The sequence below is a fragment of the Patagioenas fasciata genome, chromosome 1, assembly GCF_037038585.1.
Source record: "Patagioenas fasciata isolate bPatFas1 chromosome 1, bPatFas1.hap1, whole genome shotgun sequence".
Classification (NCBI taxonomy): domain Eukaryota; kingdom Metazoa; phylum Chordata; class Aves; order Columbiformes; family Columbidae; genus Patagioenas; species Patagioenas fasciata.
In genome coordinates, this window is record NC_092520.1 from 191,080,137 (window position 1) to 191,094,063 (window position 13,927).

Genomic DNA, 13,927 nt, shown 5'->3' on the forward strand with positions numbered 1-13,927 from the left:
GGAGCCTTGTCCTTGTTTCTGAACGCTAATTTGGGGTTGCAGACAACATGATCCCAACTTTATCAGTGACCTGATAAAAAATGGGGACTTTTCCCAGTCGCCTCTTGGGATAGGTGCATGGGAGCACATCGCTGACATAGCTGTAGTGTGGAGTATGCAACTGAACCAGGTCACATGCAAGTGAGATGCATCTGTTGTGTGTCATTCATTATTGAACTTCAAGTCACCCCATCCCCATGTCTGCCTTTTGACAAATCACTGAAGAGAGTGGCAGCACCCCTGCAGCATTCACTGCTTCAACTGGCTGAACACCTTCCAGCAGCAGGATACTGAAACCACGCTAGTCGACTGAAGCTAGACAAGTATGTGCTACCATTACCAAACCATTTCAGAGATGTTTGGTGACTGCAGATGAGTGGGGTGCAAGGTGAGGACTGACAGAACATCATGCTTCAGTGGAGGTAAGCACTTTTTTCTCCTCCCTAGGTCCTCTTCACTCACGTCGGCCTAGTCTTCCTGCTCTCTCCTGCCACAATGTCCCATTTTCCTTATTCATGTGTTAGCACCCCTACTTGTAAGTTTTCTCAGTCCCAGTCTCCAAGCGCAGTAGCTCCAGTTGCCCCATTGGCTCCACAACTGCTTTCCCTCTCTCTCCTGCCAGCTCCTGGTCACCAGCCACAGGTCTCCAGCCAGCAAGTCTCACTGTTACAGTCCTGATCGTTTGTGTTTCAGGTTCCCAAAACCAAAATGAGGGTTGGGGTTAATAGCTGAGAAATTTCAGCCCAACCAATTACAGCTTTGCCAAAACTTAAATAAGGTGGTTTCGTCTTAAATTATTGAATCTAGGAAATTTTGGCAATTGCTGTCTGTATACAAAAAGCAGAATATTACCAGGAAGAGACTAAAGAGAAATGTAAATAAATTCTGTAAATGTAAATTAATTCTACATTAACAAGTTGAATACTCTTTTTTTTTTTTTTTTTTTAAATGTACTTCTACTTAATTCAGAAGTTAAAAGGGTGGAAAATAGACCCGGTAATTGCTGTGTAACAACAGGTACAGCTTTGCTTACTGTTGGCAACAACTGTTTTTGCAATTGGGATGAGGAGCAGCGGTAGCAGTTGGGTGGGGGAGCTGCCTTTATGAATAATCTATTCCATATAGCTTCAGTGTTAGACAGAAAAAGCTCCCTTGAATGGGTATTTGTACATAAGTTCCTTTCAAGAGAAATGCCACACAGCAGACAGGGTAAGAAAAGAGGAGACTGTTGTGCGTACCATCACATTCAGGTATATCATTAACCCTATTTTAATGGAAAAATATGTTTCACCTAAATAGCCACTCTTTTTTTCCAAAGCGCTATCAATTGCAACATTCAAAATTATTTTCTAAATGACACTGTACTCTTAGTTCTGCATTTCAGAGTTAATTTATCCTCTGTCTTCACACATCACTGAACATCTGAAATGAATGTTATTCCTGTCTATGAATAAAATAAGGATATTAACACCATGTCATACTATAGGAACTGTTGAACACATTTATAATGTTTTACAAACTTTGTGTTTTTAGCTACAAACATTTAAACACAATCACAATGAGGCAAAATAATAAATATGAACAGCCAGAAAACAGACACTTACCCACAGTGCTTCATGTGAGGTGGTTTATCCATTCTCACCGCCAGTTTAATTTTCAAGTCACTGTCCTGGCTGTTTTTGGGGACTATCATTTTATGCAGATCAGGTGACTTTGGACTATTGGATGTTGGATACAATACTACCTGCAGGTCATAAAATAAAAAGTTCAATGAACTGACAGAGAAACCACCTGCTATTCCTTAATGGAAACTTCTAATCAGTGAAGATTCTTATTGCATCTACTCCGTTCTGAAAGATGATTAAAAATGCTTTCATAAATTTAATAAACCACTGGACTCAATCTTATTGTCATAGATGGATTTCCAAAATGAACTCATTCATTTTCGTACAAAGGGTAATTTTCATATTATGAGTTAATAAAATTTCCTCCTCTGTTAGTTCATTCTCAATTAACAGTTTTAAACAAAAAAGAACAGTTGACACTTGAAAATAGTCATGTACAATTAAACAAGAACCTCAACTTTTACATTACTCAGTGCTTTGCTGGAAATATCCTATCAGAACAATTTGCTGTAGCATTCTGCAACAGATCACTCCTCCAGCAGTGACATTGCTTCAGTCAAGAGAACCAAAATGTGTTTTCTTACAAACTCCATTTTTTAATCATTAGCATTAATAAAAAGCCAATTACAGTAAAAACTGGAGAAAGTGGAGATTAATTCCAAAGCATGTTGGCTGCAAATAGAATATAATAAATGTAAGATACTATGTTCAGTTCACATGTGATATGAAACAAATATTTTGTTTAATCTTCAGAGGTAGACATCTAAAAGAAAACTACACTGAATTTTAAATATTTATTTTCAAAAATACTTCTATAATTTCAAGAGTTTTACTAGCTAATCATTAGTTTTACATTAATATTAGTCACAAGCTGTTAAATACTTTTTTATTTACCATCCAGAAAGTTTATCCATTTATAGTCAGTACAATTAAACATTACTATTTTATGAACTCCCTACCCACAGTCACACATTTAGCAGTTAAATGCTGCTGAAACATAATTTCCTTTGATTCTTATTATAAGCACTACTTTTTAATCAATCTAAAATATTCTAAACATGCTATTTGGGAGACTTTCATAACATTCAATGAGTTCTGAATTACCATTATCACAAAGCAGTATTTCAAAAGTAACAACACTCTAAAAAGCAGCATTCTTCACATATTTTATTTCTTGAAAACTAAAATTAATCATAACATTAACCATCTAGTTAATCTCTTATACATAGTCCTTGTGCCTTGTGTCACATATATAAAACACAATATATTCTCCTCTGTGTTATTAGGAAAGTTAAATTAAGGATTTGAGTAAGAAACTCCAGCCAAGCATAAATCTAACAGTTATTATTAAGCCAAAAATATTACAATAGTGTCATTCAGATCTAATAATTAAAGATGACGTAAACTGAAGGACTTCAGCTTGTTATCTCAGTATTTTGCAGAAACACGTTCCTGCATCCCATTAATATCAGAAGCTCTAGTGAAGGAGAGAAATACAATGTATCACCTCTCACCAATTGTGCAGCCTTTACAACATCAGTGGGAAAAATAACCTGTCAGAACTATTGAGTATGTTCAGTACCTTTTAAAGAGAGAGGAAAAGAAAAAGTATATTCTGTTTTTAACAAATCAGGAGGCTGCTATTTGTGGTTTTGGTTTTTTTCTTTTTGCAAATGCATAGTAAACATTACTTATGACAGAGTTTATTCTTTCTTTCTCAAGAAACAAGATGATTTTCATTTTGAGTAAAACCTATCTCTTAAAAAAAAAAACCAACCTTAAAAGCTTTGTAAGTATGGCAACCTTTGAGCTCCGAAGCATCAAACAGAAAATGATTTTTAGTTTGTTTATCTTTTTAAATGTAAGATTATATAAACACAATTATTACTCATTCCTTGCATTTAATCACTCGGCATTCACACAGGACTGTAGCTGATGTTACAAATTTTTCCTTTTCTACAGGCTACAGTTCCTGTTGTCCTGTACCAGCTTCTAACAGCTCCTGCATTTCAAGCAACACTCTTCTGTAAAGTTACTGAGTTTTTAGAATGCGCATGAAAATATGAGCAGACAAGTGTATAATTAATTCATAACTTCAGTACTGACAATTCCTTTTCTGAATTTTTAAAGAAGTATTTTGGAGCTTTGTTTTCAAACCTCTCACAATGAATAAGTATCTGGCAGAATATTTAAGTATGCACTGTGTGTGTTTGTATTACACCTTCTCATGCCTTCCAGCATTAAACAATGAGAACTAAAAGAACTTTGTCATCAAACTTTTTATCATTATACACAAACACACGTACACAGTTGCACACAAAGCATTTGACAGGCATTAATTATCTTCACAAAAAACTTTATACCGACATTGCCCTTCAGGGCAGCGCTAACCATTGTTTTCCATATCATCAGGTGGCATGAACTATAAGGTCTCAAGAAATCAGTGAAACCAAAATACTGGGCAAATGTTTCTTGACAGGAATAGCAAAAAGTTCCTGAAATTTGTACTAAAAGCATCCTCTCCACTATGGCACACTGCACTGCAATATCATGGAGACACTTTATAGGCTATTCTGCTTCAAATTTCCTTTCAGCACTGCTTAAGGGATTTTTACCTTCTAGTTACTGTTCTATAATACATTTTTAAAAATAAAATAGTATCAACTCAAACGTCTTCTCTAAGGGATATAAAACTCACCTGCAGGATACACTTTCACTGTATCAAAACAGTGTGGTTTGGTTGGGGTAATTCAGTAAATTCAATCATCTCATGATCATTAAAAATACTCAACCATGTGGTCTGATTCTATCTAGTATAACATTTCCTCAGACCACATTGAAAATGAAAAAGTGGAAAGTTACCTTTTGACTCTCCTCATTTGTATGTAAAACAAACACGAAAAGCTTAAATAAAGTAACACATTTATGGATTTGTGCAAGATGACGTTCTCAAAACACTATTTCTCAATTGTGAATGATCAAAAATGTTTGTCTCCTGCGATGACAATACAAAAGGCTAAAAGATATGAAGCTAGTATCATTTGATGACTTAACTAGAATTTATTGTGATTCAGTTGTGTTATCAAGTTCCCAACAGAAGAAGTTATTTGAAATACACCTAAGCCAAACAGTCAATCCTGCCAAGCAACTATTAACTCTCCTCTACCTTTGGCACATCAATCATATCTTCTTTTAAAGAGATGGAAGAAAAGTTGAGTTGTTCAAAATACTCTGAAAGCTTGAACAAACCAAACTTGGGACAATCTCACTTTTTTAGAGCAGATAACCAAGCAGAAGGTTCAGAGTCAAAAGCACTGTGCAGAAATACCTCACATCTGTAACCCCATGTTTAGATAAAGCTCTCAAGATAACCATCCCTGGCCACTGTTGTTCTGTTATCAAAAGCAAATGCAGCTTTCAAAAGGGATCAAGGAAGCTAAGAGGCAATCAAACTGGCAAGCCATAAGTACACCGGAGAAAAAACAATAGTCAAAATAATCCCTACTCTTTCCTCCATCACACACTTGTGGTGGAATTCAGTTTCAGCCAACTCATGTCCTTGCATCCTGGCTGCTCCCCCTCCCCATCCTCTATTCCCACCCAAAAATATGGCATTCAGGAGTGGAACCCAAGCGCTGGAGTTACTCTTTTTACCCAGGTATTTCAACTGAGATAGAGTTTACAAGTTGGGATGGTCTAGGACACATTTTGAGACCATTTTCAGACTTTGGGCACCAAACCTTGGTAATCATGGTAATTCTAAGCAGACTATGCTGAGTTTTGGCTCACTGCCAGAAGCAAAAAAGATGAAAGTGAAGATCTCCAGCTCCTCCTTAATGCTCTGGCTGAGAGGCAGATGACACTTCACATGCTATTACAGAAACCCCTTATTTCACCTTTAGCAAAGCTCGCACCACACAACCTTAAAGAAAATAAAGGTGAGCCCATCCCTGGAAGTGCTCAAGGCCAGGTTGGATGGGACTTTGAGCAACCTGGTCTAGTGGAAGGTGTCCCTACACATAGCAGCCAGGTTGAACTAGATAATCTTTATGGTCCCTTTCAACCCAATCCATTCTATGATTCTGTGACATGAATCTTCATAAAACAGCCTGGGCCATCTTCAAAAAGCAGGCCAAAGACTCAACCTGTCCTTATCCCCAAGGAGGTGCCTGATGTCTGGGGCTGCCCTGGCGTCCCCCATTCTGCCCTGTTCCCTGCCACCCCAAGGAGCCCCTGTTGCTTCTGGCATCCACCTTCCTGTCCTTTCTTCAAACTGCACAGCCTCAAATAGGAAAATCACAAGATTTTATGAGACAAAAGGAGTTTGCATGACTGATGTGCTTTTCCAGAGCACAAATGGCACTCCAATTTTTTTTTTGCCATTGACCAAATCCACATTTTCTTCTTCCCTCATTCCATACCTAGGATGAAAAATTTTAGCCTCAACGCTTAAAGTCTGGCTAAATTACAAGCAATTGACAATGGAATCTTAATCTCACATGCTCTTAATCATAAGCAGCATTGCAAGCTCTGTTCAGAATAACCAATACACTGATGGTTATGCAAGAAATCCCATGATGAACTGGAGAAACCAAGTTCTTTAACTCCTGTGCTCTACCAGAGACACTTCAAACTCAGTTTGTGATTACTTAAAACTGAAAATCCGCAAGTGCCCAATACATAAGATCATACACTCCCTTGAATGCATTTGTTAAAACTTTCATAATGCAACAGGACTAATTCACTCTAAGAAAGGTCTTTTCTTTAATGTTTTAAAATGTAATGATTTGAAAAGATGTCAGTCCAAGCAGAGAGGACAGGGAAATTTTATGTTATAAGCACCCATAATTATTTGGCACATGCAAATTTATGCTGCTGGTCATTGTCTGAGTAAAGATCATAGGAAGATCTCCTAGTTAAATACACTGTTTTCCTGATTTGAAAATAGCATTATAGACCAAAGATTACTGAAGCTGTTTTGAGACAGGAAATAGATAACTAGTAAAAGTGTAGAAACCCTTTAATGTTTATGTTGTTTGTATAACCCTGACCCCAAACTTACTAAAGGGACACCTCCCTGTTTTAGACAGAGATGTCTACTGACTCCTCTCAAGTCACCTTCTCCCCTAACTTGAAAGTCTGGAGCTGTTCTGAGTTATGTCAGCCCCTCACCCAAAGACAGGTTAACATCAGAAGGCCAGAAGCTGTTGCCAGTGTGACAAGAACTGAAGCTCCCCGAACACCCCAGGCACAGCACTGCACTCATGTCCCCTTAGAGCTCTATCATGATGCGCTGCTGCCAGCAGGACGAAGCAAAAGAAGCTCAAGGGAAGGGACAAGGTTGGAGGTAGGAGTGGGAAAAGGAGATGGTTCTCCTGAAACTAACTTCCTTAGAGAAGTTCTCACCTAGGGAACCCCTAAAGAAAGGGTTAATTTGAGCTTGATCACCAAGGGAGCTTATGAGTATTTTACACAAGCTCCATCATCTCACCTATTGAGCGATCTCTCGCTTTTCAGTGATGATTGTATTACTGCTGAAACACTGAGACAAGGCTTCAGGTAACAGGTAGCCAAATCTAAGAGAAAAACTGAGCAGGCTCATGGTGAAAGAACTATCTAAAATAATGTTGCTGACAAAGAACTGGGAAGACTTTGCAGTTTATACAGTCAATGGGCCTCTGATGATGCTGCCACCTGAACCTTACTAGATCTTAGCAATTGTTGTCTTTAAGTCCTTCCCAAATAGCCTATCCCCTTAATCTAAGAGAGAGCACGTCTGAATGAAAAATATCTCAAGAGTTTCTGACAAGAGGCATTTTCAGAGAAGCTACTGAGAAAACCCCTGTTAGTGCGGAAACAATAACACTCAGCCAGGCATAGCAGGGTGCTGACAGGCAGACTGCTCAGGGTGCAAGAGAAAAAGGGGAAGTAAAAGCAATCTCTTATCATTTTCCAAACTTAAAAAAAAAAAAAAAAAAAAGCCAGAAAAACTCAGACCTGCAAAACCTCAGTAATTTCAAAATGTGATGGAGAAACACATTATGCAGGATGACAAGCTTTAAATTAACATATTCACAGTACAAAACTGTCTCTGTTCAGCAGCCCTTCGAATGCAGCACAGAACATAATGAACGTGCCCGGTGCAGTCGGTATTCAGAAACTAGGCAATCACACAAGTATTGGTACCTAGTGAGCAGAGATATTTTATAATATCTTTAAGTCAAACCCAGAGTAACAGCACCAATGAAAAAACCCCATAAATCCACAGCTAATTATTGCTGTCTGCAGCTGACTGTGACAAGCAGGTTGTGAGACAATAGCTCCCTTTTAATTGAACAGTCAGAGCGACAAGGCTGAAATATTCTTATATTCAAAAAGTATCAGCAATCAAACACCACCTGCTGTTCTCACATTGTATTCACATGTGTGCTAAGCAAGTACAATGGCTGTCACTTTGAATTACTAGGTTTGAACATCTTCATACACAAAGTACAGAAAAAGGAAAAGTGGCGCCAGATCCTTGATTTTCAGAAACCACCAGTCTGATTTTTCAGAAGTATTTACTCCAGACTTCGAAGGCTTCTTCATGCTTCCTGAGTTGTTACATGTACAAATGCGAACATCAATTCTGCCTTCTGTATGCACACACAAAAATTATTGAAGCAGCCAAATCGGTGTCAGTCACATAAAATCTGTGCCACACATTTCAAAGCTATTTGAATAAAATAAGTTCTTAACATTTCCCCATGAGAAGAAACTTAGCTTCAAAGATGCAGCCTGCCTCACCTTCTAGAAGTTAAATTCAGTGGTTCACTGTATTGTGGTCCGCACAACCACAGACTGTGACTCCAGAAGTTATTGTTCTGCAGAACCCAGACCCAATTAGCATCCTTTCCTCTCCTGTGCAGCACACATCTCCATTTTTTCTTTCAGTGGAAAACTGTGTTTGTTCAATTGTTCTCTAGTTCGTGTAGAACAGAGAATAAAGGTTAAGGTTTGTTTTGTTTGGAAACACTTGAAGCGGACTGCAGGGAGCCAGAATAATATCCCTCAGCAAGTAAAATGTTCTCTTGGCATTCATGACTGAAATTATTTCGTGGTTTGTTGTCGTTAGTTAGTTAGTTTGTTTTTTAAAGGAAGAGAGAAATGTCAGACAAGCAACATAGTAAGTACTACTTACTGTCAGTTAAACACATCTTAAATGCCTTGAAGGCAGAAGATGTTAAATATAGACAACAACCCTTCTGTCACTTGGTGCTCACCTGGTGACTTCTGCAGCAGAGGCTGAGTAGCCCCCAGCCTCTGCTTCCCAATAAAGAGTATATCAAGCTGTACGTATGGTCTTCCCTCTCTACTGAAAGAATGGCCTGCATCCCTTCTGCTCCTCCATGAGCTAGTTACTTCTGGAAATCAGTAGTGTCTCCTCCTGAAACCAAGGAGCTGTAGTACCATCACACTGAGTTCAGGGCACACTTTCTAAGTTCATGAGTGTGAGACACAGCCATGCACTGATGAGGTCAATAGAAATGCCTTCTCCTTCGCAGCTCTGGGGAAACCTCTGCTGGCTCCACATTTCACACCTTCGATCTGTTTCCATAAAAAGCCAATCCCTTGGTGGCAGAAGAAACCCTTTGGTATGTGATAGAAGTTCAAAATTCAAATCATGTCGCTTATTGCCGCCTTCTATTTCTAATTATAGATTAAACAGAACAAAACTTTCAAAATAACGGCAGGGTATGGGAAATGCAAACTTCAATAATGTAGAAAAGTGATATCAGGTCAAGTCACATGCTTTGAAGAAAGTACTTGACAGATGAGAATTAATGTCCACAGCAAGGCTACCTCAGAAGGGGCAGGTTTGTGTTGAATTTTTAAATATAGAAAAAATACCAGCAGAAGTATCTTCAGGCCTTTCCAGATCATAACAAAGCTAGCTGAATTGGCTGCACTCCTGAAAATCACTGCAGTGTACTGACCAGGCATAAAGTTGCCAAACTCTATTAGAATTAAATTTTTCCAGTGGGATCCTGCATGTTTTTAAAAGCTACTTGAACTTAAAGCTCTCAAACCTGAAAACAAATACATTGACAACAAAACAAGCCTTTGAAAGCTAAGATGTATACCATGAGCATACACAGTACCTTAATATTATTTTCTAAAAATTCTGTCAAATATTTTCTCAATCTTCCCTGAAGCTAGTAACCACCACTTTCAATACTTTGGTTAAACCAGAGAGGTCAGTTGGCAGATTCCCCCTTCTCCCAAGTTGAGCATCTACCATCACCAGCTAGAAGGTGTCTGTCTTCAGCCTTGGGTATTGCCAGACCTGGGAGGCGCAGGAGGACATACCAGATGCCCAAACAGGCTGATGCACAACGAACATGCCCTTTTTATGTTCTTTTCCACAGGTACGGACCATGCGCTGTACATAAGGTCATTGTGGGAGGCAACGACAGAGGCTGGACATTTTGGTAAATCAGGAAGAGATTATATAATATAAAATCAGTATCCATGCATCTCTCAGGTACTTCAGTTTGCTATGCCAAATCTCTGCACAAGCTTCAATGCAAGTGGAAAAAAGTTGACAGTCTTTGTCCTTTGTGACAAGGGGGAAAAAAAAAACAACAGCAAAAGGGATGATTTTAATAGCCTAATTCTGGTACAGACTGCCAAACCTTAGAGCGTCTGATAAGAGCATGCAGACTGTCTGCTGAAGGGAGTAAGAATCAGCAACAGCTCTTTTTTCCCCTCACCTTTTATATATCTTGCTTTGTCTCTGGGAAAGCTGGGTCAGACTCCAGCTAACAACAGGCCACTGAGCTTGGCCCCAGCCCCTCTCAACTACCTATTTTTATTTTCTCTCTCTTACCTCACCACTTCCAAACAAGAAAGGAAAGTTATTACCTTCTTTAAACTGGTGTGGCCAGCTGACAAATATAGGTATGTAAGAAGGTAGTTAGGTGTACTAAGGGAGAGGAGGCTGAGAAAAAACACAAAACTAACCATCCAGGGCCACAAGATACAGTTAAGGCAAAAGCTACATTCAATATTTTAGATTTGAAATGTTTCCATCCTTTGAAATAATTTAGAATCTTTTAAACCTCTTGTCCTAGAAACTCAGACAAGCTGCAGCACAAGAAAACAGACCAAGTTTATACATGAACTTTGGCTATTTCAGGTTGCAGAGCAAGAGGATCCTGTTAACACTTTTAATTCTTAGCCTCTTTATTCTGTTAATCTTTCTTCTCTGACTCCTTGGCAATGACTATGGTGGCTACTGTTCACACAGGTCACGGAGTCCCTTCTCCACTGCCCACAGCTTTGCACTGACTTTCCTTTTGCTGCTTTGAAAGGAATGAGCAAGCAGGGACAGAGGATAAACTTCCCTATGTTCAATACCACTATGTAGGTCCTGTAAGTTCACCCTTTCATTGTCTCTTTTCGTTGTTTTGAATACAGATATTGCTGATTCCGGTCTGCTCAGCTGCACCCCTGGGGCTCCTCTGTATCTGCCATGATGTCTGCCTGCCTCCTGCCAGTGTTACCCCTGCTGGGAATCTTCCCCACACAGATCTCGCCATCCCCTCAGCCATCCTTGACCAAGTGACCTTGGAGGCCTCCTAGAAGGACATCAGAGAATGGAAGAAGTAAAACTGGGGATACAGTCCCAGCCTATACAAATGACCCAATGTATAAGAGAATTTGTGCCACATGCAGTTGAAGGACACAAAGCGGGGCAGAGCCCTGCTTCTCCCAACGACCTGGCCTTGCTTGAATGAGAAACAGCCATGACTCTGAATGCAGAACTGAGTGTTAAAACAGGAGGTCTCCTCCATGCTGTACATGTCAGAGAGGAGAATTCAACAGGAGATGAGGGGACAAGATTTGCAGACCCTCTGCCTCGTTCACACTACCCTCGTGCTTCTATGATATATTGCACTCTCTAGCCCCCGATTTTGGCCTAAGAAGGATAAATGATCCTGTCAGGACAGGGAAAATGTGAGAAGGGAAGTGAAGTTCATACAGTGGAAGATTAAGAACTCTTATTTTAGTCTGACGTATTATCTCTATCACTCCATTCCCTGTCCCATCCTTCTACCACTTAAGTTCTTTGTTCCCTGTCCCCAGTCATTTGCTATGGTTATTACACATCAAATTTCCCTGTCTCCACTCCTAATTTGAATAGCTACAAGCATTGGCAGGTCACCTAGGAATTAAAAAAAAAGTTTTAAACAAGACAAAGAGAACTGCCATGGATCATTGACGCAAGTTTCTGAAAGGTAACCCTGGTCTACATACCACATTTTGAGCACTGGGAAAAGTCACCCCGAAAACAAAAAGCTGTTCGGTACAGCTGCAACACAGCAGGAGCTGTACTGAACACCTTATACCATTTCATGGCATGTTTTATCAATATTTGCATTTCTATGCATCATTTCTCACATACTTCTCATTTCTACACATAATACTCACTCTTCCCAGTTCTTTGTCTTCAAGTGCCAGCACCCCAGTGCTTTCTGTAAAGAGTTTTACTTTGACAACAGGCCGAGGGTGAGTAGTGGTAAAATCTCCTTGAGTTCCCCATCTGCAATAAATAAAAGAACAGAATTTAACTAGGGTAGTGGACAGGCCTGACAGTGAGAGGACTGTAATCTTCTGTACAGAATATTTATTAATGCACTCCTAGGACTTAACTGCCAAACTTTTGAAGGGAGAGGGCATGAAAATACATTTTTGAGCATCAAAGACTAAGTATCTACATGGGAAAATTGGCTTTTCTCTGTGATAAGACAAATCAGGGGTTTTCAATATGACTTTTGTCACTCAAAAATTAGCAATAAATTTTTAATGGCAAAACCCAAAGGACTGAAGTTACACACTCGTAGCAAAACCAGAACCAATCAAGAAAGCAAAGGAGGAGGAAGGGAGAAGGGGAGAAAAGGGAAAGGGAACAGAAATCCTTATTTCTTTTAAATATATTATTAGATTCACTATCTTGTGCATGCAAACCATATTAATCATGTCTCAATTCTAAAAAAAAATACGTTTAACTTTAGGTAAATGAACTACGCAGAAAGTAAGCGAATTGAACAGAGAAAAAAATCTGTTTCATGAGAGGTTACAGCTTAATATAAGCATATAGGAAAAATGGAAACACAAATGCAAAAACTGGAGAAAATCTTTATTTATCAGGGTGACTACAGCTCTGCAAGACAGTTACTGCCACAAGGCTTCATGCTTGTAGAGAAGCTAAATTAGGCAGACAATATTCTAACTGTTAATCTCTTATCTCAGTTAAGACACTTGCTTTGTCAGCCTTTCCCCCATCATGCGCCAGTGGTCAAAACAAAGGAAAGTTACATGAACTAGATTGCAACTTCCTCCGACAAGTTATTCTATTTTCCTATTCCATTTTCCTAACAATTGGATGGTACTCATTGCATTGGTGATACTGATTCTGATTATGCTACTAGGCACAAAAAAAATGCAAAAAGCAAGCACAGCTTCAGTTTCACTTAATTTTTTCTACTACTTGACATATTATGATCAGCAGAAACTAACTAAATAAAACAGGTGACCTTAAGAGTATGATCTATAAAAGGACATATGACACAAGCTAAAATCTCAGAGGGCCTCATTCACACAAAGCAATTATTTTTATTTTACTTTCAAGAATAATTTACACAGTCTCTCCATTCTTGGAAAATGAACAACAATAGTAATGCTCCAGGAAATGGATCTGATAGATAAAAGAAAAGCTTTCAACCAATAAGAGTTACAGACTTCAAGAAAAAGTCTGGAAAGTAATACGTAACCAAAATGCTTTAAAAAAGTGTTGGCTCTGTATAAACCCGTCCTACAGGTGGATGAACATGTGCCAGACTACAAAAGAGGTTCACTGAAAATTAACAGATCTTACGTTGCTTCTTTGCTTTGTCTGGATTAGACAGATGTTTGCTCTCTCTGTCTGCGGTGGACATAGCCTTAGCCTCAGCCAAAGTGGTAACTGAAACAGGGACTCTGACAAGAAATTACTTTCATGAGCGGGAGAAAACCTGTTTTGTGAACTGATGATAGACATTACAGCCGCAGGACAAGCCAATGTCTGGCACTGCTGCTTCCCAGTGGCAGTCCCAGGGGTAGGTTCTGTCACAACACAGAAATTAGATTTCCAAGGAGAAAGCATCTTCATAAAAGACAAGATAGTCATATCTTTGGTCTCCCCCAGATCCCATCATCCAGGAAGAATGCTGCCTTGCAGT

General features: G+C 39.1%; 1 protein-coding gene and 1 long non-coding RNA gene across 11 annotated transcripts in view; one reads left to right on the forward strand and one right to left on the reverse strand.

Moving 5' to 3' along the window:
* The window catches only part of CADPS2 (calcium dependent secretion activator 2), a 307,032-nt gene that overhangs the window by 141,489 nt on the left and 151,616 nt on the right, over positions 1-13,927 (reverse strand). For all 10 annotated transcript variants that reach the window (XM_071803366.1, XM_065836490.2, XM_065836480.2 and 7 more), the window contains 2 exons: positions 12,138-12,249; positions 1,644-1,783 (listed from right to left, as the gene is read on the reverse strand). In XM_071803366.1, coding sequence (XP_071659467.1) covers positions 1,644-1,783; positions 12,138-12,249 — 252 coding nt within the window. The remainder of the gene's footprint in view (positions 1-1,643; positions 1,784-12,137; positions 12,250-13,927) is intronic.
* On the forward strand, positions 295-12,151 carry LOC139826925 (uncharacterized). Its single transcript, XR_011737043.1, has 3 exons — positions 295-461; positions 10,073-10,135; positions 11,124-12,151. It is a non-coding gene; the product is annotated as an uncharacterized lncRNA (long non-coding RNA).